At 36.8% G+C, this 27,919-nt stretch overlaps 2 protein-coding genes and 1 long non-coding RNA gene across 3 annotated transcripts; all 3 read right to left on the bottom strand.

Moving 5' to 3' along the window:
* Positions 1 to 463: 463 nt before the first annotated feature.
* On the bottom strand, positions 464 to 3,292 carry LOC311295202 (uncharacterized protein). The gene is made up of 5 exons (XM_084416437.1): positions 2,981 to 3,292; positions 2,461 to 2,790; positions 2,237 to 2,356; positions 1,588 to 1,644; positions 464 to 1,113 (listed from the first exon to the last, which is right to left on the bottom strand). The coding sequence occupies exons 1-5, from the start codon at positions 3,270 to 3,272 to the stop codon at positions 1,034 to 1,036; spliced, it is 879 nt and encodes a 292-aa protein (XP_084272563.1). The 5' UTR covers positions 3,273 to 3,292; the 3' UTR covers positions 464 to 1,033.
* Positions 3,293 to 8,429: 5,137 nt separating this feature from the next.
* Positions 8,430 to 11,218, bottom strand: LOC311295199. Its single transcript, XR_014628238.1, has 3 exons — positions 10,935 to 11,218; positions 10,604 to 10,731; positions 8,430 to 10,489 (listed from the first exon to the last, which is right to left on the bottom strand). It is a non-coding gene; the product is annotated as an uncharacterized lncRNA (long non-coding RNA).
* A 3,753-nt stretch (positions 11,219 to 14,971) lies between these two features.
* LOC311296208 (uncharacterized protein) lies at positions 14,972 to 26,768 on the bottom strand. Its single transcript, XM_084417883.1, has 6 exons — positions 26,717 to 26,768; positions 23,897 to 23,948; positions 20,143 to 20,502; positions 19,615 to 19,734; positions 18,901 to 18,980; positions 14,972 to 15,526 (listed from the first exon to the last, which is right to left on the bottom strand). The coding sequence occupies exons 2-6, from the start codon at positions 23,946 to 23,948 to the stop codon at positions 15,479 to 15,481; spliced, it is 660 nt and encodes a 219-aa protein (XP_084274009.1). The 5' UTR covers positions 26,717 to 26,768; the 3' UTR covers positions 14,972 to 15,478.
* Positions 26,769 to 27,919: the final 1,151 nt, after the last annotated feature.

Raw genomic sequence — 27,919 nt, 5'->3', positions numbered from 1 at the left:
GCAATTAGAGAATTGAGATGTCCTTCAAGATGGGTGAGCTCAATCGGTTTCCGGTAATAGGATGGAGGACAGAGGAGTGAGGAAACGAGGACGCAGTACAAGTTCCCATTCAGAAGAGAACACTAACAGTGCCAATACTGGAAATCAGAAAAAAAAAATAATAATAATTATTCAAATTGATTGGAATTTTCACACTTTTTTTCTGAAGAGATAAGAATTTTAAAGAATATTTAATACCTACATTTTGATGATTTATGTTTTACCTTTGGACAGCAGCACTGATGTGCACTGTTTTGCCATCATTTTCTACTTTTAGTTATTTTCTTCACACAACCAATGAAAACTAAAGAAATTACAACATCCATCAAACATGGGCATGCTACTATAAATATAGAACAGTACATCGCACATTAAATTTATTCTTAAATAATTCCCAGACATTGACAGAAAAAAACAAACAAAAAACAAAACAGGATATGACCTTTATTTTAAAAAAGATGTGAGAATCAAGAATAGTTCTTAGAAATAACTTCTGCCTCGCTTCCTATAGCTGGAAATAACTACTGAAACTAGCAGAGCTTATCTGCACGAACACTGCATGCATGTATATGGTCATGTTGCATATGCACACAAAGTATAAGATATTTTCATATTTCACAGGAATATCAGTGTTTGATTTAAGACCTTTTTGTGAACACAAGTTCAGAATTGTGTTGTAAAAAGAAATTCTGTAGAGCAGAATCAAACGGTTTCATGTGAGCAGGAATGGAAAAAGCCCTTCAACCACACTCTTTACTCAAACACACTGACACCTCGAACACACTCAAAAACTGACATCAAACACAGACCTCCAGCAGCAGACACATTCTCACGCACAAGCTATTTGTCCAACAGATCAAACAATATCGGTTTAGATGTAAATAAATTAATAAAGAAGGGTCTTCACTACTTTACATAGTAAAATTTTACATAGCTCTGTACTTTAAGATGAAACATGAAAGGAGGTTTGCAGTGAAAGTGATCAAACAGCTGTCTAGTACTCTAGTAAAATTTGTTTGATCATCTGCTCATGTTGAGAGGGGCATAATCCATGTGATCCTCCCTTTTTACTTTCTGTAATAAAAAACAAAACAAAAACAATGCATAACAAAATATATGATAATAAAAAAATGGAGCAGGTTATTTCTGAAGATTGATTGAGATGTAATGTGATCTGCACTATTATATGAAAAAAAAATCACTCTTACGTCAAAGCTAACATAAATCAGCTTGAGGAAACGCCTTTTAATCTAATAATAATACATAATACTAATAAATTAAATTATATTTAGCATACTATTTCTAGCTAGTAGTTATCAAGAACTCTTGATGTACAAAAAAAAAAGTCAAAAAAGTCTTGATGTACAAACTGGTCAAATGTTTCTTTTCCTCAATGTAATTACATTAATTTAACAAATTCATTTAAAAATTGGAGATCCTGCAGTGTTTCTCAGTTGCCAAAATGTAGTCAAGTTCAAATGACTAATTGCTTGCTCAAATGTAATCTTTGGTCTGTATTTTTATGTGTAACATCATTGATTGTCTTACCGTTTCTTTTGATGAACACTGGATCAGCGTAAGTGATCTCGTCTTCACGAGTCTCAACTGTTTCAACAATAAAAGATGCATTAAAACAAACAAACTCAACTTGATCTGTTGCTTTACAACATATAATTATTAGGGCTGTCAAAGTTAAAACATTAATGCACACATTTAATTAATTAATTAATGGCATCAACCTTTTAACATTAGGCCTATAACTTTTTCACACACAAAACATTCAGAACAGAGTTTGTGTTTACCATTAAATTTAGAGAAACATTCTTTAATTTATAAATCAAACCAGGCAGGATGTTTAACAAGAGTAAAGTCATTTTCAGTTTTTGCATGGTAAAATTTATCAAGTCATCATTCATAGAGATTTTAATGTGAGCATTAGCAGTTTCTTTACACATGTAAGATTATGTTTATAAAATGGAGAAAGCATTTTTATTGCTGAAAACATGCAGATTTTCATTTCTGTTTTTGCATTTCCAGTGTTTTTAATAAAAATGAACTTTGATAATTTATAAAAAGGAATTATGAGAATAATTGTGTGACAATAATTGATTAAATGATAGTGCTATCAATCGATCCAAAATATTTAGAGCAAATTTTTAAATCATTATTTGTTATAATACTTCTTTGTAACACTTGCCTCCGCTGTCAATTTTTCTACATTTCTTGCAGATCCAGAAGATCCCAACGGCAGCAACAATCATCAGAGATCCAGCAACAGCAGAGATCAACACTATATAAAACAATGGTTGAGCCTCATCTGTAATGGACAAAATGAGCCATTACTGCGAGTGAATATCAGCACTACAGTATATATAACATCAGGTCAGTAAATACACACATATATCATCAGTGCTGTGGTACCTGCACATGTGTGACAGAGTGTGTTGATGTCCAGATGTGTGGTCTGGTTGCTGATGGGATTGTTCAGCACACAGCTGTAGGTGTTTTTATCCTGATATTCCACCTCCAGAGGTAGAGAGAGACTGATGCTGAGATCACACACACTGATGCTGGACAATACACTGATTCCTGCGTACCAGGAGAGAGTCACATCACACACATTCACAACTGATGAACACACCAATGAACAATTTGATGATGATGATGATGATGATGATGATGATGATGATGATGATGATGATGATGAACATTGTGCAGAGTTACGGATGATGACAGGAACAGGCAAACGAGCTGGAAAACATGAGAGAATAAAGAGAAATTTGGATGAATCTAAACAACAATCTTATTTTTTAGTTCAATTTGTTTAGTGTGATGACTATATCAGTGATTATGTCTGTCTTCTCAAACTATGAAATTATCAAACATTTCAATATGTAAATAGCTAACAAAATACAAAGGGCAGGATAATGTCTCGACTCACCATAGACAGAAACACTGAATGTTTTTGATGATCGTTTCGCTCCACTTATCAGTAGTTCATAATCTCCAGTATGTTCAGTTCTGGTGTTTGTGATGGTCAGAGATCCAGTTTGATTGTCCAGCTTCAGTCTGTCTCTGAATCTCCCATCAGGAACATCGGATGTGAAAAAGATTCCAGCAGCTTTATTGATTTGAGCTATGAGAGACTTTTCAGCTCCATATTTCCACAGTATGTCTTCATCTTCAGGTATTTCAGTAACATTAGAGTTTAGAGTAACAGAATCTCCCTCCATCACTGACACTGAATCACCAAACACACCTGATGAACATGAAGAGGTTTTTTTTTTTTTTTTTTTTCACTAATTAAGGCTCTTACAAAGCCTGAAATCAGTTTTTAACCTTTAAATATGAATTGAAGAACAGCAGCAGAGATGCTGAACAAAATGGAAGGTGACACATTTCAACAGTCAGACATGTGTGAATCAATATATTTATCTTCAATGTGTTTTAAAATGATCTTCTGTAGCAAAATAAATGTAACGTTACATGATAAATTAATCATAACTGAAATGCAAATAAATGACACCACACAAATGTATTAATAACTTACCAATGAGACGGCAGCAGCACAAACAGAACAAAACAAGCGTGTGAAACATTTTCAGTTCAGCGAAAACTCAAACTGATTAAAGCAAGCGTAACAGAACTGTTAATCATGTGTGTGAATCCTCCCCTGATAGAGAGTGACCCTCCTATAGTGCACGTGCACAACCGCTCTGACGCATGTTATAAATGGTTACATACAGTCTTATAACAAGACTATATGTAATAAAACTATGTTTTTAATAGTGGAAAACATTTTTTTTTTTTTTTATCATTTTGATAATCTTTGAAATTTAACATTGACGATGTTAAATATTTAAAAGTAGAAGAACATTGTGTGAATGTTGGATGGAAATATATGATGAACATTGTACAGTGAAATCGAGTGTAACTTCTAATTTTAAAATGGCTGTGTATATTTATTCAGCTCTCATTTTCAGAGTATGGAAAAAGTTAGAAAAACCGCGTGTCTGATCTCACATACCGGTTTATTGATGTTCGTCTTCTGAGTCAAACCGAAAGATGCGGTTGGTGTTCTTCAGAGATGTGGTTTGATCTGTTGGTGGACCAACTTGTTTGTGAGAGAGAATGGCTATTTAGAGCATGTGTGTAGGTGAAGAGCTTCTTCCTGTTCTGCTGCTATAAAGTCTCTATTCTACTCGACAGAAACAATAGGCCTAAACCATGATGAGAAACTGTGTCTGACACAGACAGAGAAAAGCAATAGCAAAACATTGATCATATTTAACACATACAGTGCGTGCAGAATTATTAGGCACGTTGATTTTCTGATCATATTTTATTCCCAGGCACATTTTGCCAATTCCAAACCATATTAATCTTAATAACTACTATTCATTTTGTATTTAATCATTTATAAGCGATATATACTTGTTCATGAAGGCTGGAAATGAAAAACGCCTTTAATTCAGGTGTGCAGAATTATTAGGCACGTTTTCTTTTACAGATAATATAAGCCAAAAAAAGAGATTTAACTCAGACTGAAAAGTCAAAAATTATTCAATCCCCATGAGAAGGATGCAATACTAATGCAATACTAGAAATTGCAGATAAGGCATGACCATTGGAAAGTGAAATGCTCATTGGGTCAGCAGGTTCAGACAAATACAGGTGGAGAAGAAAAGACACTGCAAAAGAATTAAGAATGAAGGTGAAGAATTAAGTGTGAAACCATCAGGAACCCTTTAGTCTTCAGCGCCACCATTTTCCAGAACTGCAACCTACCTGGAGTTTCCAGAAGAGCAAGGTGTCAGGGTCTCAGAGACTTAGGTTAGGTAAAGAATCCTAAAAATGTACCCCCTCTTAATAAGAGTCACAAGCTGAAGTGTATAAAATACATGAAGACTGTTTTTTTATAGGCTTTATAGACAGACAGATTGAGAGTGACTCTTGAAGGACCAGCACCACATCCTCTTCTACCACTATTTGAAGAATTCATCTTCCAGAATCTGACAGTAAGTTTTGGGAGTTCATTTTTTGTCCATCTCTGCAAACCGGAGTTCAGGGTAGGAGATGGACTAAAAATGAACTAAAAATAAACTCCAAAAAATTACTGTCAGATTCTGGAAGATGAACAACACATCCTTTGGTTTTCCATCAAATGTAATCTACCTAGGTGTTTCGATAAAAATATTTGGATTTTATATTTAAAAATTACCTCAAGTTAGCATCAGCTAGCTAGTTAGCTAACCAGTTAGCATCAGCTAACACAATTTTTCAAATAGGCTGATTTTCAGCATGGTTCATGAATTAATATTCATATTTATCTACTGTTATTTTGGCTTGTCTTTTTTTATTTTAAGCTTAAACTGCTTGTAATCTGATTTTGCTGTAAATGTATAAAAGCAAATTGCTTGTCAGAGTGGGGGCATTTTACTTGCACCTGCGGGCCTAGGTACAAATTATTTTTTTGTTAAAAATCCCAAACCATGAAAACTCTGTCAGAAGTAGTGCGACTGTGAAAAGTGTGAACAATTAATAAATACATTCCCTTTTGCACTCTGAATATGGACATTGAGAACAGACTATTACCCTTTTACATGGACAATCTGAGCAGGGACTCTTATTTTGATACGGGAAGATACCGCATACAGACCCTATGGTACAGACTATCTGCATTGCAGGCGCTGCTCAGAGGATCTGACAGAGAACAGACGCGATTCACGATTTTCCTCTTTGTTTGTTTCATGTTGTAATCTGTCTCTGGAGGTCTGCTGCAACACCAGGGCTGTCAGAACAGGACATCAGCAAAGACTTTAAACATAATTTACTGTCGGATTTGTCGTGTCACATCGCGCAGGCGCAGCATCCAATGTTCAGAGTCACTTATTACAATGGGTTTGTTTAATACAATTGAGATAACCTGTCATCTTCACGTGTACTGCAAGTAACACACAATTATCACACTGAATAAAAAGGCATAAATGAGTTAGTTTTCCTCTGCATTGATGCTGCTAAACCTACCACATTTATCACGACCAAAGAAGAAAGGTGTATACCAGTCAAATATATCAGTAAACCCCATTATCAGTCGATCTAGTAATAATGACAAGACTTGGTAACACTTTACTTGAAGGGGTGTGCATAAGACTGACATGACACCTTCATAATCATGACATGGCAGATGTCATGAATATGAAGGAGGTCTTGTGCATGTTTATGACAACTGTCATTAAGTGTCATTCGCTCAATTATGACATTTTTAATGCAAATATGACATTGTTTGAGATGTCTTTGTTATGACAACTTGACATAAACCAATACATCATAACCAGTCAGTGTCTTTGTCATGACAACTTGACATTACCAAGACAACATAAATTGTCATAAACATGACATAGCAGATGAATTATCAAACTTCAGAAACCACTTAGCTTTATGGGTTAACATTTCATTAAACTGTCATGTGGTTGGTTTTGACATTGGCTGTCATGAAGCCATTATAACTGTGTCATGAATGTTTTTCTTGACCTCAAGTACAGTGGTACAAATTTGATTTGTCATTAAAATGTTATAATGGCTTCATGACAGCCAATGTCAAAACCAACCACATGACAGTTTAATGAAATGTTAACCCCTAAAGCCTAAGTGGTTTCTTAAGTTTGATAATTAATCTGCTATGTCATGTTTATGACATATTTATGAGAGGTTGTGTTGTCTTAGTAATGTCAAGTTGCCTTAACAAAGACATCTCACACAGGGGCGGGTCTACGTGGTGGCCAGGGGGGGCACCGGCCCCCCCTGAAATTCGATTGGCCACCCCAGGTGCCCCCCCTATAAGATGTCTTGTGATTGGTTCATTTTACGGCCAATCAGTTTATAGACTCTACTGAAGTTCGCGATTCAAAGAAGTGCAGCGCCAGAGAAACAACGGTCGCAAGTTGTGAGTAAGTAACCCATCTTAAGTACACAATGATGGCCTAAGACACGAAACGAGCGGTTTGTGTGAGAAAACGAACAGTATTTATATCGTTTTTTACCTCTTGTACACATCTGAGATCACGTCCGGCTCTTTCCGGAGCTTGCGCAGACTAAGCCAGAACGCGCGCACACGTCACACACCAGGAAGCGCGCGCGCCCTCAGATCACTTGGACGTGGTTGTGTAGAGGTAAAAATGATAAATACTGCTCTTTTTCTCACACAAACCACTCGTTTCGTGTCTCAGGCCATCAATGTGTACTTACGATGGGGAATTGTTTAATTTGGACTTCACTGTGCATGCTCTTTGAGATAGTGATCATAGACCTGCATTATATGACTGACAGACAAGAACGGTTTGACCTAAAAATATAAAAATTGAAACTACTGCGGAAAAAAAAAGACACCTACATCTTGAATGCCCTTAAACATACGTAAGCTAAAACATACCAAAATTTAATTTCAAAGTGAACCATCCCTTTAACTCTGAGTTACTCAGCTTTTTTGTAAATGAGTCTGAAAGAAATGCTGAATGAAACACTGATGTTTTGGCCAAACCATTTGAATTATTACAGTGGGGGGAATTTGTTTTTATTTTATTTTTTTATTATTATTATTTGAAAGAGATTGTGAATAAAACTACTGTATATTGTAATGGCCTAACTAATTAAAAGAAAATAGTTGACATCGTTTCTGCTTCTGGGTTTTTAAAATGGCTCATTATTAAAATTGCTTTTATTTTATAAACTTGTTAGTTTTATGAAAACACAAAAAATAATAAACACTGGCTCTCAAATTTAACTTGATGGATGCAGGGATGACAAAAAACTAAATTAATCAAAAATGTGCTTTATTACTACATTTGTTTACAAGTAACTTTATTCAAGTTAAAAACATAAAATCAGTAGGATTTACGTAATATAGGCTACTGTAGAATTTAGCTTCTTTTTTTTTGGTCACTGGCGGCCACCCCGTTTGGAGGCAGTGCCCCAGCATGGCCCCCCCACTGAAAATGCTCTAGACACGCCCCTGATCTCACACAATGTCATATTTGCATTAAAAATGTCATAATTGAGCGAATGACACTTAATGACAGTTGTCATAAACATGCATAAGAACTCCTTCATATTTATGACATGTGTCATGTCATGATTATGACGGTGTCATGTCAGTCTTATGCACAACCCTTCAAGTAAAGTGTTACCGTGCTATTCTTAGAGATGTGATTCTCTGCTTTGGACACTAGAGAGCGATGATGTGATTGTGTTACATTTGAAAAAATATCCAGCAGATCATATTGTGTGATACAGCAGTCACTATGTAATACAGTTAATATCCAGTCAAATTTCCCTAAAAATAACAATTGAGGAACAGTAAATTACAGACAAAAGAGTACAGAGACGGGTGTGATTAATATTTAATAATGAATGTTTATATATTTCCATATGATAAATTAAAAGTAGAACATTTTTGTTGAGTTTCTGGATGCTATTATATTGGGGAACCACTAAATTAAAATAAAATTTCATACACCACAATACCAAAATATATGATACAAAGAGTGAAATCAAAACAGATATTCTGTCTGAGAATAAATGTGGTCAAGAGGTGCGAGTCAGTGTGCAGTACTAACTCTAACATCAGATCCAGTACATACAGTATTTGATCATCGTTTTTTGGGGACATTTTCATACACAGCATCCGTCTTTGATTTCTGTAAGGAAACACAAACTCAATCAGGAACCTGATGATGCGACAGTTTAAAAGCTAATAATAGAATTTTGCTTCAAATTCACTCAGAGTGGAAATTAATTGTAGACCAATTCCACTGTTTAACGTATTGTTTTTTTTTTTTTACAATGTAGAACTGTAGCATCAATACATAAGCACAAGAACAGAAGCTAGAGGAAATGACATCATACATGCAAGTCATTTAGGTAGGCCTACATTCAGGGCAGCATTAATGCAAGGGCCCCGGGCTGAGGAAGGGCTCAGCAGTCCAAAACCCTTAAATCTAAACCAAACAGGCAAAAGTTATCTTCAAAAATGAACTGAACAAATGGCACCAATGAGTTTGAAGTTCGGTGTTCAAATTCAGAACAAACAGAATGAGAACAGAACAAACAGAATGAGAACAGAACAAACGGAATGAGAAAGCGCCATATAGCTCTCCATGAAGCATATCCTAACTTCTTTTAAGCTGCTTACAACAACTGTAGAGGCCAAGCCCAAGCTTTATTAAGCCCCTGAGGTGTTATCCCGGGGGTTAAGTATTTGACGCACTTTTACCTTATTTGATGAATGAAAGTCCAAGTCGTATTTGCAGTTAAAACCATGGGTTCAGTTTATTTCCATCCATCGCCATTGGTTTCCAGACAAACTTCATTACACGTGTGTGACTTTGTACTGGTATAATATGGTGTGTGCGTAGGCGGATGTGGATGTGGTCAAAAACTGTTTGTGCTTCCGGGTAACATCTAAGGAACCAAAGATTGATTCCTATTTATACTAAGAGCGCTAATTGGCTCTTACAACAACTGTCTCAATTTTTCTGTCTCAGCCACTGTTCGGACTGTGTGCCAGTTTGTAGTTCATGCAGTGATACGTGTGTACATATAATAGAACAGACCTGTAGGTTCGGATGATGGCATTTATTCCTGCAAAATAAAAGACTGATAACTTGCACTTTGTGATTTAGAGAGAAAAAAAAGTGAATGTAAGTAATAGTTCTGGGGGATGAAGGGGCCCTTAAAAGGTAAAGTCCAGGGGCCCCTTAAAATGCTGGTCAAATGCCAACTTGTTTTTCAGGTGCCCATGTATATTTTCATGTTGGGAAAACAATTTTCTGTGGTAAATAAAAGAGCGCAAGAGAAGGACAAGCATTCCACATCCTCGACCACAGCAAACAATGAAGTATATTGTTTTAACCCGTGATGGATAAAATCATGTATGACCATAGCGTTTGTATGTCATGTATGAGCACGGTTAAAAAAAAAAATCTTCCGCTAACACAAAAGTTGGTGGCAGAATGTTGGGTACAGACACCATGTCTACACTGAACACGACTAAACAACTGTTGCAAATTCATTTGTCCTTCACGTCAGAAGTAGCGCAGGCATGTTGAGTATGTCAGAAATAGAATAAGGACTGAGTAAAAAGCAATACTTTACTGTGCTAATACATTTCGATTTATGCTAATTAACTCTTTTAGTTGCATAAAGTACATACACTTAATGTAAATAAAAACATGCTTAAAAACACTTTTTAATCGGCACCCAAGGCAATAATAATAATTATGGATGAACTGTTATTCACAGGTCTGTTCACTGACCGTCTGATGCAGCAAACTTAAATCTGACTAACTCACTGCAACAACTTTTTGCAACACAGTCATGAATGATCTTACTTTGTGTCGTGTTGATGGTTTACACAATGCTGAATCAGTTCTGTCTTCCTCCTGGGTCTGAACTGTTTTAACAATAATACAGATGAGTTAAAAACAACAGAGCTGGCATTCTTGTAGAGAATTTTGTATCTGATTCAAATGCATCAATATTTATAGTTAATAATTTAATTCCTGACCTGTTTTTCTACATTTCCTGCAGATCCAGAATATCCCGACTGCAACTACAATCATCAGAGATCCAGCAGAGATCAACACTATCAGAGACACTGAGACTGGAGGAACTGAAGGAGCAGTGCTGTAACGGCTAAAGAGAGACAGTCATTAAAGAATGTGTCAGTCTACAACAAAAGAGACCAGGGCTGCGTTTCCAAATGCATTGTGACATAAGTTAATCACAGAGAACACAGGTGGCAATGGTCTCTCTCCACAATCAACTTGGGCTTACAATGCTTTTGAGAAACAGACCAGGTCAGTAAATACACACATCTATCATCAGTGCTGTGGTACCTGCACATGTGTGACAGAGTGTGTTGATGTCCAGATGTGTGGTCTGGTTGCTGATGGGATTGTTCAGCACACAGCTGTAGGTGTTTTTATCCTGATATTCCACCTCCAGAGGTAGAGAGAGACTGATGCTGAGATCACACACACTGATGCTGGACAATACACTTTGTTCCAGGAGAGAGCCACATCACACACATTCAAAACTGAACACAGCAGTGAACAATTTAATGATGATGATGAAGAACATTGTGAAGAGTTACTGATGATGACAGGAACAGGCAGACGAGCTGAGAAAGATGAGATCAATGAGCAGAAATATGGATAAATCTACAGTGTTATATTTAGTTAGTTGATGAGCAGTGATTGTCTGTCATCTCAAACTATCACATAATACAATATTTAAATGAAATGAAACAGAAACACAGGAGAAATTACATCTCGACTCACCATAGACAGAAACGCTGAATGTTTTTGATGTCAGTTTAGCTGTAGTTATCAGTAGTTGATAAACTCCAGCATGTTCAGTTGTGGTGTTTGTGATGATCAGAGATCCAGTTTGATCGTCCAGCTTCAGTCTGTCTCTGAATCTCCCATCAGCAACATCATATGTGAAGATCCCATAATTTCTACATATTTCCACAGCATGTCTTTGTCTTCATGTATTTTAGTATCATCAGTGTTCAGCGTGACAGAATCTCCCTCCATCACTGACACTGACTGTATTTAATTTGTTTCGGCTGCAAACACTCCTGATGAACATGAACAGGTTTTCAGATTAATGCTCATGTTGGTTTAGAAAGTCTGAGATCAGTTTTCAACAGCAGCAGAGACTACAAACTAAATGAAAAGTCACACTATGAACAAACTACGGTGGCCGAGAAGGGTCACAACACATACAAACACCACAACAACTACATATTCAGAAAACACCTCCAATATGTAGTTGTTGTGGCGGCGTTTGCATGTTGCATGAATTTGGAGGTGTTTTCTGAATATGTAGTTGTTGTGGCGTTTGTAGGTGTTGTGACCCTACTCGGCCACTGTAACAAACAGACACGAGTGAATCAATGATTTGATCTTTAATGTGTTTTTAAATGATCTGCTGTAGAACAAAAATTATGGAAATATATATATATATATATCCTAATTAAAATGTATATGATAAATTAATTACAGTTTGAAATTACATGTTTAAATATGCTGGATATATACAACACTTTTTTATTGTTTGACTTTTGTAGTTGTTTATGATTACAAATAAAATGTTATAAAATGTTTTAAATTATATATTTTTTAATTTCTGGGGATGATTTGCATTTGTAATCATTGAACCTAACATACCTTTGTAAGAATTGATAAACTAGGAAATTCCAGACAGTCCGTTTTGGGGGTGACCAGGCCCTGAGAGGACAAAGGACCTCTCTGGAGATTAGCATTTGAACTGGCTCTCATGCACCATAGAGACGAAGTCTCACCTCCGAGTCATCTTAATCTACATCTCTTTCCCTCTCCCCTCACCCCCTCTCTCTCTCAGATGATCACCTGAAGATCACCCAAGAAAATGTATAGTTTAATGTGAATGATTATCACAGAGTATTTTCATGTTTGGTATCATTTAAAATGTCACAGTGCGACTGGTACAGATATATCATATCCAGATAAATAAAATAAAAGGTAATAAGGTTTTTAAGAGTTTATGGATAACTGACTTACAAAGGAAGGTGGTCTCAAGCAAATGGTCCCACACCCCCAATGAAGATGCGACCACTGCATGCAAGTTTCTATTGTTACATGTTTCCAGGTAAAAGGTTTGTCTATTTAAGGAATTGCAGCAGGGAGATCGGGGCCTTTTCTGTACTTCAGATTGGCCCGTGAGGCTGAGAGACCGAGATCTCTCAGCCTCATGTATTTCTTAATGTTGGGTTTGCATCTTTTCTTTATTCCGGAGAATTTGATGTTTTGTATCGATTATCTTTGAATTGATTATGAAATTGGCATGATACATTTACCTGACATAATAAATTGTTACGTGATTATTCCAACTGATTTTGACATTGTTCATTTAATGGTTAAAAGGAATAGTCAAACATTCGCTCACTTTTAGTGAGGCACAGATATTATTAAAACCTTTCATTTATGGAGTCAGATGAATTAACGAGTAAATATATGATTAATATATTGCATTTAACCAACCAATACTTCGCATGAGAAAAGGACAGTAGCACGTGATACCTTCCCCGTGTATTGGCGAACCGGAGATTGGACCAATATAGACGGGTTTACACCTTAAACAACAAGAGAGATTTGATTACAGAAGATGAAAATAATCTAATTTGAACCATCGCAGGATTTTATTACTCTGAGATGTGACTAAATTACAGAAATGATAACTTACCGATCAGACGGCAGAAACACAAACAGAACAAAACAAACATGTGAAACATTTTCTGATGTAATAACACTAGCACAACTGATCTAAACAAACACAACAGAAGTAATGTGAGCAAGACCTCCCTCGACAGAGTCTGACCCTCCTAATGCACACGCACACACGCACACACACACACACACACACACACACACACACACAAAAGCTCACACACACAAAAGCTCACACAAACACACACTCACACATACACATTAAAGCTGCTTTGAAGCAATCTATATTGTTAAAATCACTATATATAAAAGAAAGTGATTTGACTTGACACAGACACACACACGCACACACATCTTTCCAAAGTCTATTGAAACTGAGTTATTCCAACTTTAGTTTAATAATTGGTTTAATATATTTAAAATGTTGCATTCAAATTTCACACAATTACTTGCCTGACTGTGTTAAATATGTAAAAATAGAAGAATATTGTCTGAATATTGGATTAATTACTTTTAATGGTAAAATAAAGAAGAACTCTAGTGATTTTAAAATTGTTGTTTATTTATTCAGGTTAAGTCTGATCTCAGTTTTAGTGAGGTTTGGAGTCAAACTGAAACTCTTTGCGGTCGGTTTTCTTCAGAAATGTGGTTTGATCTGCTGGTGGACAAACATCTTGTAGGTGAGAAAAACTCTTTTTGAAGAGCTTCTTCCTGTCACGCTTTTAATCACACAAACATGTTGAGCATGTTGAGAAACTGAGGGAGAAAATCAGTAATTACACAATGATCATATAACACTGACATTCAATAGTTTAGCTTGTTAAAGTTATTATTTTTTGTTTTAGAAATTGATACTTTTATATTACGCAAGTAGAAAAAAACAGTACAGCTCCACTTTTATGCATTCTTATTTACATTTTTTTTTTTTTTTTTGCTGTTGTTTATGATCTTACTAAAGACATTTTCTAGAGGTTTATTCAGTACAATCTCACGTTGTTGAATGACTTACCACATATTTGATTTGTCCTGCATGCAAAACCAAAGACGTTGATATTATTATAATAATCCCAGGATAGTCAAACTGTAAATATAGGTAAATAAATGCAATGTTTTTAATTAAAGTAATGGAATTCATTTTCCGGTGGTGATCTTCATCAGGGGTTTAAGGTTTTGTAAAATGTGCAATGGTCTGTTGGTTGTATGAATGCAGTGTATGAATCAGGATGTGGTTTATAAAGTTTTTGAAGATCGTCCATGAGACTCGTGTGTGTTTGTCTGAGAGTGGAAGTGTGAATCAGTGATGTTCTTCTGCTGTTTGTTTGTGTGTTACATTTACCCAGCAATACAAACCCAGCGAGTAATCAACTGTCATTTTAAAAGCATTTATTTAATAGGCCTAGTAAAGTCTAGATACCCAAGACCGAGTCAAGACCAAGACCAGTGCAAGTCCCCACATTTCATTTACATGTTGGTACATATTGTGCAGCTTTATTGTGCAATGATGAAGGAAACCCTGTATTTGTGTTTTATTTTGATTACAGTTTGTAAATATCTCACATGTGGTTTGACTTGTTTTTGGTTAATATCTCCCAGTTTGGATTGGGGGGATAAAAAAAAAAAAAACATCTTGCATTACAATAAGTGTGATTGTCAAAACATTTTAGTAATTAAACAGAATTTTATTAGGTTTAGTGACAACATGTTACAATGTTTACATGGTACACATTTTTTTTTTTGTGTACATTTTATTGCTTGACACAAATTTCACAATTTAAATTCAATTATATTCTTTTGATTTGATTCAATATGGACTCATTTGGATAAATATTAACTTATAAACGAAATAAACTAATAAACTTATTACCGTAACCTAACAGCTTCGGAGTCATTGTAATAGTTGTATGACTTTTTTTCCGGGTTGAATGGTGGTTGTCTCCACCCTTGCAACTTTGGGCCGGCGGGCATCAGGAAGTATCGCGTGATATCAGGTATAACGAATTGCTTTACTGTACATTATAAGTAGGCTAACTGTAATTAAATTAGGCCTATCTAAAAATGAACAGTAGGCTAATCCCTTAGGCTACGTTACCTTTTCAGTGGATAAGTATTTTAATTACAGTAACGCGTTTCACCCAACACTGGTTATATTGAAATATTAAATCATCTTCTCATGCTGACACAGACACATACTCCACGTGACTCTTCTCTTCAGCGTTCTGTAAAACACATCACACCAAATATAAGAAGATATTTTAATAAAGACAAAAAACAAATATTAGCATGAACTGCCAGATAGATGCAAAAGGAAATACCACATTAGCATCGGGGACTTCAATGCTCATAGCACACTGTGGGGTTATGAAGTGAACAATCAAGATGGAGATGAAGTCGAAACCTGGCTTGAGTCGAAACACCTGACCCTGATCCATGACGCTAAACTGTCAAAATCTTTCCACAGCGCCAGATGGAAACGAGGATATAACCCAGATCTTGTTTGCGTGAGCAGTGAACTAACATCGAGAGTTGTGAAAGCTGTCTTGGATCCTATCCCCCACACGCAACACCGGCCAATCACCATAACCATCAAATCTGTCCTCCAAGCAACTACCGTCCCCTTCCGCAGAAGGTTTAATCTGCGGAGGGCAGACTGGTTGCCGTTCCAACAGGAGATTGAAAACTCCATCTCCAGCATTCCATCACACCCCAACAACTACAACATGTTCACAGACTTGTTGAAAAGGTCAGCCAGGCGACATATACCAAGAGGATGCCAGACCGAGTACATCTCCGGACTGTCAGAAACATCTAATGAGCTATTGAAAGCCTACCACGAGGCATATCATGAGGACCCCTTCTCCCCCACCGTCACAGAACTCGGAGAGACCCTGCTAAACAAAGTTGGGGAAGATCGAAGGCTAGCCTGGAAGGAGCTGTTAGAAAATACCAACATGACCAACAACAGCAGGAAGGCATGGGCCACAATCCGCCGCCTCGGCGAAGACCATACCACACCACCCACGCTCTCAACAGTCACAGCAAACGCAGTTGCAGCACAGCTGGTGGCAAACGGTCGCAGCCAAAACCGGCGCAGACCCACAGGAGAATACCGCCGGACAGCGGTACCGGACCACCCACAACCAGCCAGAGCACTTACCAAGCCATTCGATCCACAAGAACTGGAAGCTGCAATGAACATGCTGAAACCTGGGAAAGCAGCAGGAACTGACGACGTACTGACGGAAATGATACAGCACCTGGGACCTAAAGCAAAGACCTGGCTCCTAGAAATGTTGAACTCATGCATGGCAGAGAAAATAATCCCTCCGGCATGGAGAAAGGCCAAGATAGTCGCAATTCTCAAACCTGGAAAGGACCCATCATCCCCAAAGAGCTACAGACCAATTTCACTCCTCTGCATCACCTACAAGCTCTATGAGAGGCTATTACTCCAACGCCTTATGCCAGTTATAGACTCCAAGCTTACTAAAGATCAAGCTGGTTTCCGTCCTGGTCGCTCCTGTGCTGGGCAGCTATTGAACCTCACCCAACATATTGAGGATGGTTTTGAGTGTAAACTCATCACTGGAGCAGCTTTCATAGATCTTACTGCTGCCTACGATACAGTCCAGCACCGCACCATGATTAGGAAACTTTTTGACATGACTGGTGACCTCGACCTGTGCCAAATCATCAAAAGCCTCCTCAACAACAGGCGCTTCTTTGTCCAATTAAATGACAAGAAGAGCAAATGGAAAGCCCAAAAGAACGGCCTACCACAAGGCAGTGTACTGGCCCCACTCCTCTTCAACATCTACACTAATGACCAACCACTTCACTCACAATGCCGCCGCTTTATTTATGCGGATGATCTCTGCATCACCACCCAACAGGAGAACTTCCAGAAGATTGAGGCGGTCCTGGAAAATGCCCTTCAAGAGATGTCAACCTACTACAAAAACAACCACCTGACACCGAACCCATCAAAAACTCAACTATGCAGCTTCCATCTCAAAAATCGAGATGCGAAAAAAGAACTGAGCATCCCATGGGATGGCCACAAACTCTTCAACCACCCTCACCCTGTGTACCTGGGAGTCACACTCGACAGGACACTCTCTTTCAAAACTCACCTCCAGAATACCAAAGCCAAGATCAACACTCGCAACAACATTCTGCGCAAACTGGTAAACTCAAAATGGGGTGCCGATCCATCAACCATCCGTGCAACTGCCCTAGCCCTGTGCTTCTCCACAGCCGAATACGCGTGCTCAAGCTGGAGCCGCTCCCACCATACCAAACTGATTGACATAGCCCTCAACGACACCTGCCGCATTATCACGGGATGTATAAAGACAACGCCAGTCCCGTGCCTCTATGCTCTAGCTGGCATTGCCCCCCCCTACATCAGACGATCCATCATTGCCCAAGACGAGCGGAGAACACAGGAGTTTGACACCAGGCACCCCCTGCACGGACACATTGCACCCCCACCTCGTTTGAAATCGAGAGCCAGTTTCCTGCTGACAGTCCCACTTCTCCAGACAACCAAAAAAATAGCAAGGACCAACATTTGGAAAGATGACTGGAACCAGCTAACTACACGAGCCCAGGATTGGATGGAGAGAGGAATCACCCCGACTGAATGTCTCGCCAGCGGGCACGACCTCCCATGGCTAACCTGGAAGACCCTCAACAGACTACGAGTGGAACAGGGGAGGTGCAAAGCACTTATGAAAACATGGAACCACCAGACAGATGACACATGTAGCTGTGGAGCAGTTCAGACAATGTCTCATCTACTGGAGTGTGAAAACGCCCCCCAGTGCAGCCCCCAGGACCTGGCTGAACCGACCCCATCAGCTGTGACCTGCGCCAGATATTGGCAGAACGACATCTGAAATTGCAACGGACTCGAAGAAGAAGCATGAACTGCAAAGGCCTAACTTTGTTAAATCATAACAACACAAGCTGAATGGGAAAACTGACAATTTTGTAAAAACCTAAATAATAATAGATTAATATTGTATTAATATTAGCCTGAACTAAAGTTTCATGCATGAATTTGTGTCTGAATATTGTTTGAGTTTCTTTCTCCCTTTAAAAGTTAATGAGTTTAATTTTTGTTCTCTCTTTAGCACAAATTTTCGGTTAGTTGTATTTTATTCATTTTTTTTCCTGCTTTCTGTGACACTTATATAACATTTTATTAATTTCTTATATTAAAATATCTTGCAATCATTTTGTGTTAATTAATTGCTTTAAAATGTATTACTTGCTAAGTAATATGTAATGAGATCAATCATAATATGAAAGTATCATAATCTGTTGAAACAGGAGCTACAATAAACTCCTTTAATTTAACTCTGTTTCATCAAAGCCACAAGACAATAAATCAACTATAGATGACTTTTACTTAAATATTTTATACATCAACAATACAACATTAACAGTAAAATAACTTCTTTTGGAAATACATTAAAGAAAGAAAATACCTGATAAGTGATGACGATTATCACACACTGATCTCCATTTGACTCACTGCTGAATGATACAAACACACACAACAGAAACTAATGATAAATGATCTTACCGATGTGTGTGTGTTTCTTTCATAGAACGATGGATGAAGTGACATAACAGCAGAAGTTTTCTCATCTTCACGAATCTGAACTGTTTGAACAACAGGAAGAGATTAAAAATACAAATCTAGATATGTTTTTTGTTGTTTGTTTTTTTACAACATGTGTGATTATTAGGCTGTCAAAGTTATGGCACACAATTAATTAAATATATTTAATACTGACATTTGGGCAATTACATGGCAATATGGGATTTGACATTATTACAAAAAAATTGTAAATCCCCCCCCTCCCCCCCCCCCCCCCCCCCAAAAAAGAAATCAGATTTTGGTAACACTTCGCAAAAAGGTCCCATTAGTTAACATAAGTAAATGCATTAACTTATTTTAACTACATCGAGGAATTAGCCCACATTTGTTTATAAATCTTTGTTAATGTTAGTTAACATAAGCTAAGGACCATTAAATAATATTCAACATTTGATTTTAATTATGTAGTGGTAAAATTAACATTAAAAAGATAAATAAATGCATTAGAAGTTTCATGTTAAATGGTACCAAATGGAACCTTACTGTAAAGTGTTACCCAGATTTTCAATTAAACCTTAGTTTTTTGGACTGTATATAATCAAACACAGAGACATTTTGGTGCTATGTGCCTGCATATATAAACATTTACATTTTTTATAGGTAATGTGAGATTAAAGACACGCTTCACTAACTCACGTCTTTTGCGGATGGCTTTGTAAGTAGGCTGACCATACTGAAACAGAATGACTCCCAACATCAAGAAAAGTGATATGCCAGTGGCTGCTTTATAGGCAGCCAACTCACTTCCTAGAGTATCTGAGAAGATGTGGGAAGAAAATAAAATGATGCGTTATTCAAAATGCACAGCATATAGCGTTAACAATTATTTTGTCGATGAAACCTGATAAGAAAAGAAAAAAACATTCCAACATACAGAGTTATAGAATGTATAAAGTAAAACTCTTCTCTGGAAAAGAAAAAGAACGCACGCACATACACTGCAAAAAAAAAAGATCCTTGCTTAAATGTTTTTTAAAGTACAACCAACTTGGCTGTTTAAGTCATTTCAACTTAAATTACATTAAACTGACTTAAAACATTTTTTTTTAGAAAATGTACCTTATTGAAAAAGTTTCAAATGTCTTAACTTATTTTGATAAGTTAAGGCAATGTAAAAACACATGTTGTCATAACTTGTTGATCATATCATTCTTTACAGTGTACCTTCGCAAGTGATTTGCAGGCCTGTGCAGTGTTCATTGATTAACGTCATGTTGCTTGCGAGCTTATGACCATTAGCCATCTGTGTGGGCTTAAAGGCCTTGAAGTCTCCACATCTCATGTCCTTACAGATTTCACTCGACCAACTCTCTGATATGTGGCTGCTAAAGCACAAAGGGGCTGGACTCTGATTAGGGAAAGACAGATACAGCCGACCCTCGCACGGACTCTTCTTCCATGTTACCCTCAGCCGGGCCGGAACATACTGAGTGATATGGATGGGTTTCGGACATGGGGCCGCAGTGGGTATTGTAGTATCGGGGGTTGAGACATGTGGGGTTTCAAACTGTGATGTTCCTTCTCCTGTAAAGGGAAAACACACAATTACTTTCATGACAATGTTGGAATATGTTGAAAATGTTGCAATACCAGAATTGTTCTTCTCCACATAAAATGTGTAGTTTGGAAAATAAATACAATTCCAATTATTTTAAACATTTTAAGTGTTAAATGCAAATGAAAGAAACGTTAGTAACTTAAAATACTGCTGCAGAGAATTCACAAACTTATATACAGTCAAACCAAAATTTATTCAGACACCTTCAACATTTCTCACATTATCACAGTTTATTCGCTATAGTGTAGAAACTGGTAATAAAATATGACAAGAACTCAGAGTCAGTGCCGGCCCGAGCCTTTTGGGGGCCCTAAGCAGAATTTGATTTGGGGGCCCCCTCCCACCACGCGGAGTCACCTGTGCTTGACGATTATTGACACAATGTCACTCTATAATGTTAAATTATAAATTAATACAATGAGGTTATGTATTAATACAAAATAAATAGCCTACTTAATAAAAAATAGATACTTAAATAAAAATGTTTTAACTTTTTCTTTACTCTTTTACTAACTCTTTGAAACTTCTGAAAACAAACTGTCAAAAAACATATTAAAAAAAAATTATTTGCAAAATATCCTCCAACGTTTTGCAACCCTTTGCAGTTTGAATGATGTCTTATATGAACATGACGGAGTATGTGTTTATGTTTCCACTGTTCGATCGCGTCCGCGCCTCACACACACACACACACACACACACACACACAACATAGGCTATTCCAGCACTGCAATCTTGACATCGCAGCCTGTTCGTTATAGCCGTAATAAAAAATAATAATAAAATAGTCAAACTAACATATAAAAATTACACTGCTCTTTTTAAATAGTCAGTAGTAGCCTACAATTCGTACCATTCAGTGCTGCGAAGCCTAAGCACCGCTCCACTGTGATGTTTCCAAGCACATTTTTGCGCATGTGAAGAGAATGATTTTTTCCCTCGATATTGGATTTCAAGCACATTTTTGCGCTTGTGAAGAGGATGATTTTTTCCCTCGATATTGGAACGTGGGTGAAGTACAAAGAAGCCTATAATAAATAATAGTTTACCATCCAAATCCATCGCGAATGTTGAAACATTTTGATTCTAATGAGAGAGATCCGCTTTCACTTTCGCTTTAAATTATTTCGTTTTGGCTTGTTTATAGTTATTTTTTTATTCTTGTTCTGTTCTGAATATCATTAAATGTAAAGGATAAATCATTGATCAAATCAAATTTGTGTGAAATGGCTTAACATTAGGCTACTGTGACTTTGCGCACGAATTTTCTATGCACGCGAGTTTATGCGCATATGACTCAAACACTGGCAGACACAGCAGCAGTTGTAGGTAGGCAGGTATATTGATCATGAAATCAGAATTTTCTTGTCTTGAATTATTAATCCATTCATTAATTTATGTCACTTGTTTAATTTAATTAGGCCTAATATGTAAAAAAAAAAAAAAAAAAAAAAAAACTCGCTTGGGGGCCCCCTGGTGGCGAGGGGGCCCCAAGCAGCCGCTTAGTTCGCTTATGCCTCGGGCCGGCCCTGCTCAGAGTTCTCAAATCAGTTGATATTTCACTGGTTTTGGCCATCGTTCTGTTAGACTGTCTCACAAATGAATTTGAATATCTGTCAGCTGTTAAATTTAAGTACACAATTAGATAATTCCAATTTACGTCAAACAATTACCAAGCAATGCTTCATTTTGTTCAGCCTGTGGTGTAAAAAGGTCGCATTACCAATTAAAGAAAAAACACTTAAGCAAAACATGGTCAGGTCAAAGTGTCTGAATTATTTTTGGTCTCACCTTCTTTTTTTTTTATAAATGTAACTGGTAGTCCACTGTATGAAGATAACTTGGATATAATATGTCACCGTTTACTTTATTTTGCTATCCTCACTTACATAAATGAACTATAGTGTCTTGCACCCGCTGGTAAAAATTATATCTGGTGTCTGAATAATTTTTTGGTTATGTACATCATTTTGATTGCAGTTGATATGCTGCTCTGTGCTCTTATTTTATCACATTGCAAGACATCGTTTTAGTTGTGATATTATATTTTTAATACAGTGTGCTACCAATATTCTCCAACTCGCCACTCTCAATAAAATCTCACTTGCATTTGACATTTTAAGAACTCTAGAACTTTATTTGACAATTTGCATGTAAAAATGTGACATGCTCTGCATTATCCAAGCATAAAAACGGCTTGTTACTGAGGTAAGAAAGCAGATAGCTGGATCATTTGCACTCATTACGCTCTTGCACTTTTTGCACCGTGCTCGAAGGCAATACAGATTGTATCAAAGCAGCTTCACAGTATTAAATTAAAATAATACAACAAGGTTTGTTTCTAGTGGAATTTATTGATTGATAAAATCAAATTAAATATCCCCAAAATATCCCCAATTATTTATTTTTGATTGAAAACAGAAATATATCAAAAGCTCATTTATTTGTGCTGGCGTTAAATATGATAAATGGTTTACAATAATTTTACATCTGTTCTTTTCAAATGGTTTTGTTTATGTCTTCTTATGTTCCTAAACTAAATGGTCAACTATTGTGTATTGCACTTTAACAAGATATGATTTATTAAGCAGACATGGGCTGAAAAATGTCCTTTGGTGGGATTTACCTCTTTAACAGTAGGCAAAGTAATTGCTCCATGATTTTTGGCATTTTTATGGCGAAGCCAATTTTTTTATTTCTTTTTAAAAGACATCTTTGCAAAAAGTGGATAACTTCTAAAAAAAACATTACCACTGGACATGCACATGACAAATAGTAACACGGTCTACTAAGCAATAATTAAGATTGATGCAGTGTAGAAAAAAAAAACATTTTTCAGGTATAATAAAGAAACGTGTAAGAGTTTTTGCGAGGATGACCCATATACCAAAATCACCCTATTTTAAATCACCATATTAGATAACTTGCAAAATTTTTAAAATATTCGTGTTGGCATCAATAATCAGTAAATATGGAATTAAGAGTATTTGAAAGAATAATACAAAACACTTCAAGAAATTATGTATTTTATCAGGACACTATTGACACTTGCACTAATTTTGTAATGCATTCTTGCAGGCCCTAATGTTACTGTTTTGCATTATAAACGTTCTTCTATATGCACAATGTTGCGACTGAAAGCATCTGACTATTATAGTCATTGCAATACTAAGTGTCCCTTGGTCCGTTTTGTCTTGCTGATATATCAAATCCATATATTAAAATATTAAACAGACGGATAAAACTCTAACTGTACATCAGCATCTCCAACTGACAGCAGATATTTTCTGCAGATCATGTAACATGCATCATTTAAGAACACAACAATGAAGTATATTTAGGAATAATCAATTTACTTACGAACACCGAGGAGCAGGAGCGCCGCAAGAGTCATCAGCAGAGAGTTTTCCATCTGGCAGAAGGTTGTGTCAAACATTTAGAGCTTCATTTAACTTCATTTGACTAAACAAAGTAAAGTAACTAGACAAAATAAACTATATGCACTCAAACTTATGGCCCAGAGGTCAAATGAATGACCTTTGGTACACAAGAAACCGGTGCTTTTTGCTAGATTGAATTGAGCCTCGGCCCAATTATGTTTAATTTTTCCCATTCTTTTTAGGGGTCCGGTTCAGATAAAGCTAAATATTAAGCAACCATGACTATATTTAAATGTTTAGCCTGAGTTTTTATCAGTAGCCTATGGCAAAGATTTCAAATCGTACCGTGACTTAAAGGGATAGTTCACTTTGAAAATAAATTTTGGTATGTTTTAGCTTACCTCAAGGGCATCCAAGATGTAGGTGTCTTTTTTTCCGCAGTAGTTTCAATTTTGATATTTTTAGGTCAAACCGTTCTTGTCTGTCAGTCATATAATGCAGGTCGATGGTCACTGTCTCAAAGAGCATGCACAAAGTCCAAATTAAAACAATTCCCCATCGTCCAAATTAAACAATTCCCCATCGTAAGTACACATTGATGGCCTAAGACACGAAACGAGCGGTTTGTGTGAGAAAACGAACAGTATTTATATCGTTGTTATCTCTTGAAAACAGCACACGTCCAAATGATCTGACGGCGCGGGCGGGTATAGATATACACTAGATGTCGCCTTGGCTACTGCAGTTCATTGGAACGAAACCGTAGCCAAGCGACATCTAGTGTATATATCTATACCCGCCCGCTGGCTGGTATAGAAATATACATAGATCTATGTCGCCTTCGCTACTGCAGTTCATTGGTTTGGAGAGGGTTATACATGCTTTTATCACCACTCGCCTGGATTATTGTAATGCTTTATATATAGGAGTTAACCAGGCCTCTCTCTCTAGATTGCAAATAGTTCAAAATGCTGCCGCTCGACTCCTTACAGGAACCCGTAAACGAGAGCACATTATGCCTGTTCTTGCCTCTCTTCATTGGCTACCAGTTTGTTTTAGAATACAGTTTAAGATTTTATTGTTTGTTTTTAAATCTCTTCATGGTCAAGCCCCAGCTTACATAGATGATCTATTGAAGATGCATGCTCCTCTGAGGTCATTGAGGTCCGCTGACCAACTGCTCTTATCTGTTCCTAGAACAAGACTTAAAAATAGGGGAGATCGAGCATTTTCAGTCATGGCGCCTAGGCTGTGGAATGATCTGCCTATGCGTGTCAGAGTAGCTCCCAGCCTTGACATTTTTAAATCACGACTTAAAACTCACTTCTATTCATTGGCTTTTAAATCAGCCTGAGAGTTAATTTTTGCATTTTATTCTTTTAGTTTGTCCTTTGTTTAACTGTGTTTTGTGCTCATGTCATGTGCTTATAATTTGTTTGAAATTATGTCAGTGTCCAGCACTTTGGTTAACCTTGGTTGTTTTAAATGTGCTTTACAAATAAAATTGTATTGTATTGTATTGTATTGGAACGAATCCGTAGCCAAGGCGACATCTAGTGTATATATCTATACCCGCCCGCGCCCTCAGATCATTTGGACGTGTGCTGTGTTCAAGAGATAACAACGATATAAATACTGTTCGTTTTCTCACACAAACCGCTCGTTTCGTGTCTTAGGCCATCAATGTGTACTTATGATGGGGAATTGTTTAATTTGGACGATGGGGAATTGTTTTAATTTGGACTTTGTGCATGCTCTTTGAGACAGTGACCGTAGACCTGCATTATATGACTGACAGACAAGAAAGGTTTGACCTAAAAATATCAAAATTGAAACTACTGCGGAAAAAAAGACACCTTGGATGCCCTTGAGGTAAGCTAAAACATACCAAAATTTTATTTCAAAGTGAACTATCCCTAAGCCACAATAAACAAGAACATATCATTCACTACAATGACACTGTCATGGCAATTTGTTGACATGTCATAGAAAATTTTAAACTAACCATGTTTCTAACATCTAACCTTATTTAACATCTAACATTTGAACAGGATGTACTGTACGAAACCAATGGAAAACTTGTTACTGAGTGTGTGCGTGTGTGTGTGTGTGTGTGTATAAATAAAATAGTTTGGGAAATGAAACTACAGTCTGTTCTTCTGATTAACAAATGAAGTCATCATTAAAACAAAGTTTGCTTTACCCAGTAACAGAGGGGTTTGCATATGAAGAACCAATCAAATAATGCAGCCTGACATTTATGCCATACCTCTAAAAACTGTTGTATTCTTGTGTACTGGGGGATTTCTCAATGGAATTTGTCTGAGATCCTACGGCCTTGATTCTTCTTGGGAGAGTTTCTCTGAGAACTGCTCGAAGACTCTCCCGGCCGTTATTAAAGTATTTAGAGGACATTTGCTGAATGTCTGTCTGTTAATTTCTGCTGGCAGCAGGTCAGTTTAGGGCAGCAAAGAAGTTAGAGTAAGAGACTCAGCCAGTTGTCTACGGAAGACGCAAAGAGCTAGAGTATAAAAGTTATTAAGTGTCGATTTGTAGATGTTAGATAGTCAGGTTTTAAGAAAAATCCACTACAGACACAAACCGGACTCACTTTTAAATGAGATTGTTTATGATGTTATTTTAGATATGTTATAGTACGGCTATTGTTTTTAATTGACAACTGTCTTCACATCTCTGCTTCAACAGTGTTTTGAAGGTTTTCTTCATCAAAGAGCATCAAACATCTATGAAACACCACGACTTCTAACCAGCTTTTTAACAATATATTATCAGATCTTACCTTGCCTGTGACTGAAAAGAACAAATGTGTGCAGCAAGTGACAAGAAATATTAAGTGAAACGAAATAAGCAGAGATGTGGAACTACTTCATTCCCCGCCCTCATCCTCTCTCTCTCTCTCTCTCTCTCTCTCTCTCTCTCTCTCTCTCTCTCTCTCTCTCTCTCCATTTAGAGCGTGTCTTTTATTCTCAAGTATGTAGCTGCCAACTTTTGAGTTTTGCTTGGAGTGGGGGGGGGGGGGGGGGGGGGGGGGGGTTGGGATGTAAAAAAATAATCTTGCATAATCTTGATTGTCAAAACATTTTAACTAAACTGAATTTTATTAGGTTTAGTGACAACATGTTACAATGTTTATATTGTAACAATGTTTATATTGTTATAATGTTTTTTATTATTGCTTAAAACAAATTTCAGGATTTCAATTCAGTTCAATTCTTGTGATTTGATGTAATATTGACTAATTTGGAGGTACACAAGATAGGCATTAATTTTTCTCAAGAAAAAAAATCTCACCTAATGCTGTAAACATACAGAGAGCCCTATCAGCTGGTAGTATTATTTAAGGTTAAAAATAATTCAAATTCAATTCAAATCATTAAATATAATGCGTTTTTTATTATAACAACTTTATTTAATGATATAAGTAAAAATATAATAAATATGTAATATAGGCCTAGTACACATATTTAGCTAAATACTCTCTATAGCTCTTTTTTTCTAGCAAGCTAATGTGCTATAAGCCTAGCCCTAGGCTATATTATGGTAATTAAATGGCTTTCCTGAGGTATAATGTTATGTTACATAATTGTTCTCCAGCTGTTTTATTGACCCTTTCCGCGGTTGAAAAACACTGATTGATCGATATTATGTATGATGAATATACATTTCGGTAAGTTGTACTGTTTCTTTTAACATTGTTCATTCCTGTTTATTTACTATTAGCTAGTAGAGATGATCGGTTCACGTGCCGCTAGGGATCTGTCACGTCACATTTACAAACGCCAAAACGGTATTTGTTGTTTGAATTTCGTAATAAAATTGACAGAATCTGAGAGCTGAGATTTTTTTATATCATAAGTAACCTGCTCTGTCTAGTCTGTCCGTCTCCGTGTCCTCTGTGCTTCGCGATTTTTCTGTGCGTGAGAAAATGGATGTGTGGCGTGAGAGCGTGTGAAAAGTGTCAATTGCCTGAGTCTCACGGTGA

This window comes from Rutilus rutilus, assembly GCF_951802725.1.
Source record: "Rutilus rutilus genome assembly, chromosome: 8".
Lineage (NCBI taxonomy): Eukaryota > Metazoa > Chordata > Actinopteri > Cypriniformes > Leuciscidae > Rutilus > Rutilus rutilus.
Note: the sequence above shows the minus strand (reverse complement) of the source record. Positions and strands in the feature narration are given on the sequence as shown.

Coding starts and splice junctions, on each gene's coding strand:
- LOC311295202 (XM_084416437.1), bottom strand. CDS start 3,272: ATGGAGGGAGATTCTGTTACTCTAAACTCTAATGTTACTGAAATACCT. Junction 2,357..2,460: donor ACTCTGTCACACATGTGCAG/GTACCACAGCAC, acceptor TGTCCATTACAG/ATGAGGCTCAACCATTGTTT. Junction 1,645..2,236: donor TAGAAAAATTGACAGCGGAG/GCAAGTGTTACA, acceptor TTGTTGAAACAG/TTGAGACTCGTGAAGACGAG.
- LOC311296208 (XM_084417883.1), bottom strand. CDS start 23,948: ATGGAAAACTCTCTGCTGATGACTCTTGCGGCGCTCCTGCTCCTCGGT. Junction 20,503..23,896: donor GCTCCTGCTCCTCGGTGTTC/GTAAGTAAATTG, acceptor TTCCCTTTACAG/GAGAAGGAACATCACAGTTT. Junction 19,735..20,142: donor CCTGCAAATCACTTGCGAAG/GTACACTGTAAA, acceptor ACATCTTCTCAG/ATACTCTAGGAAGTGAGTTG.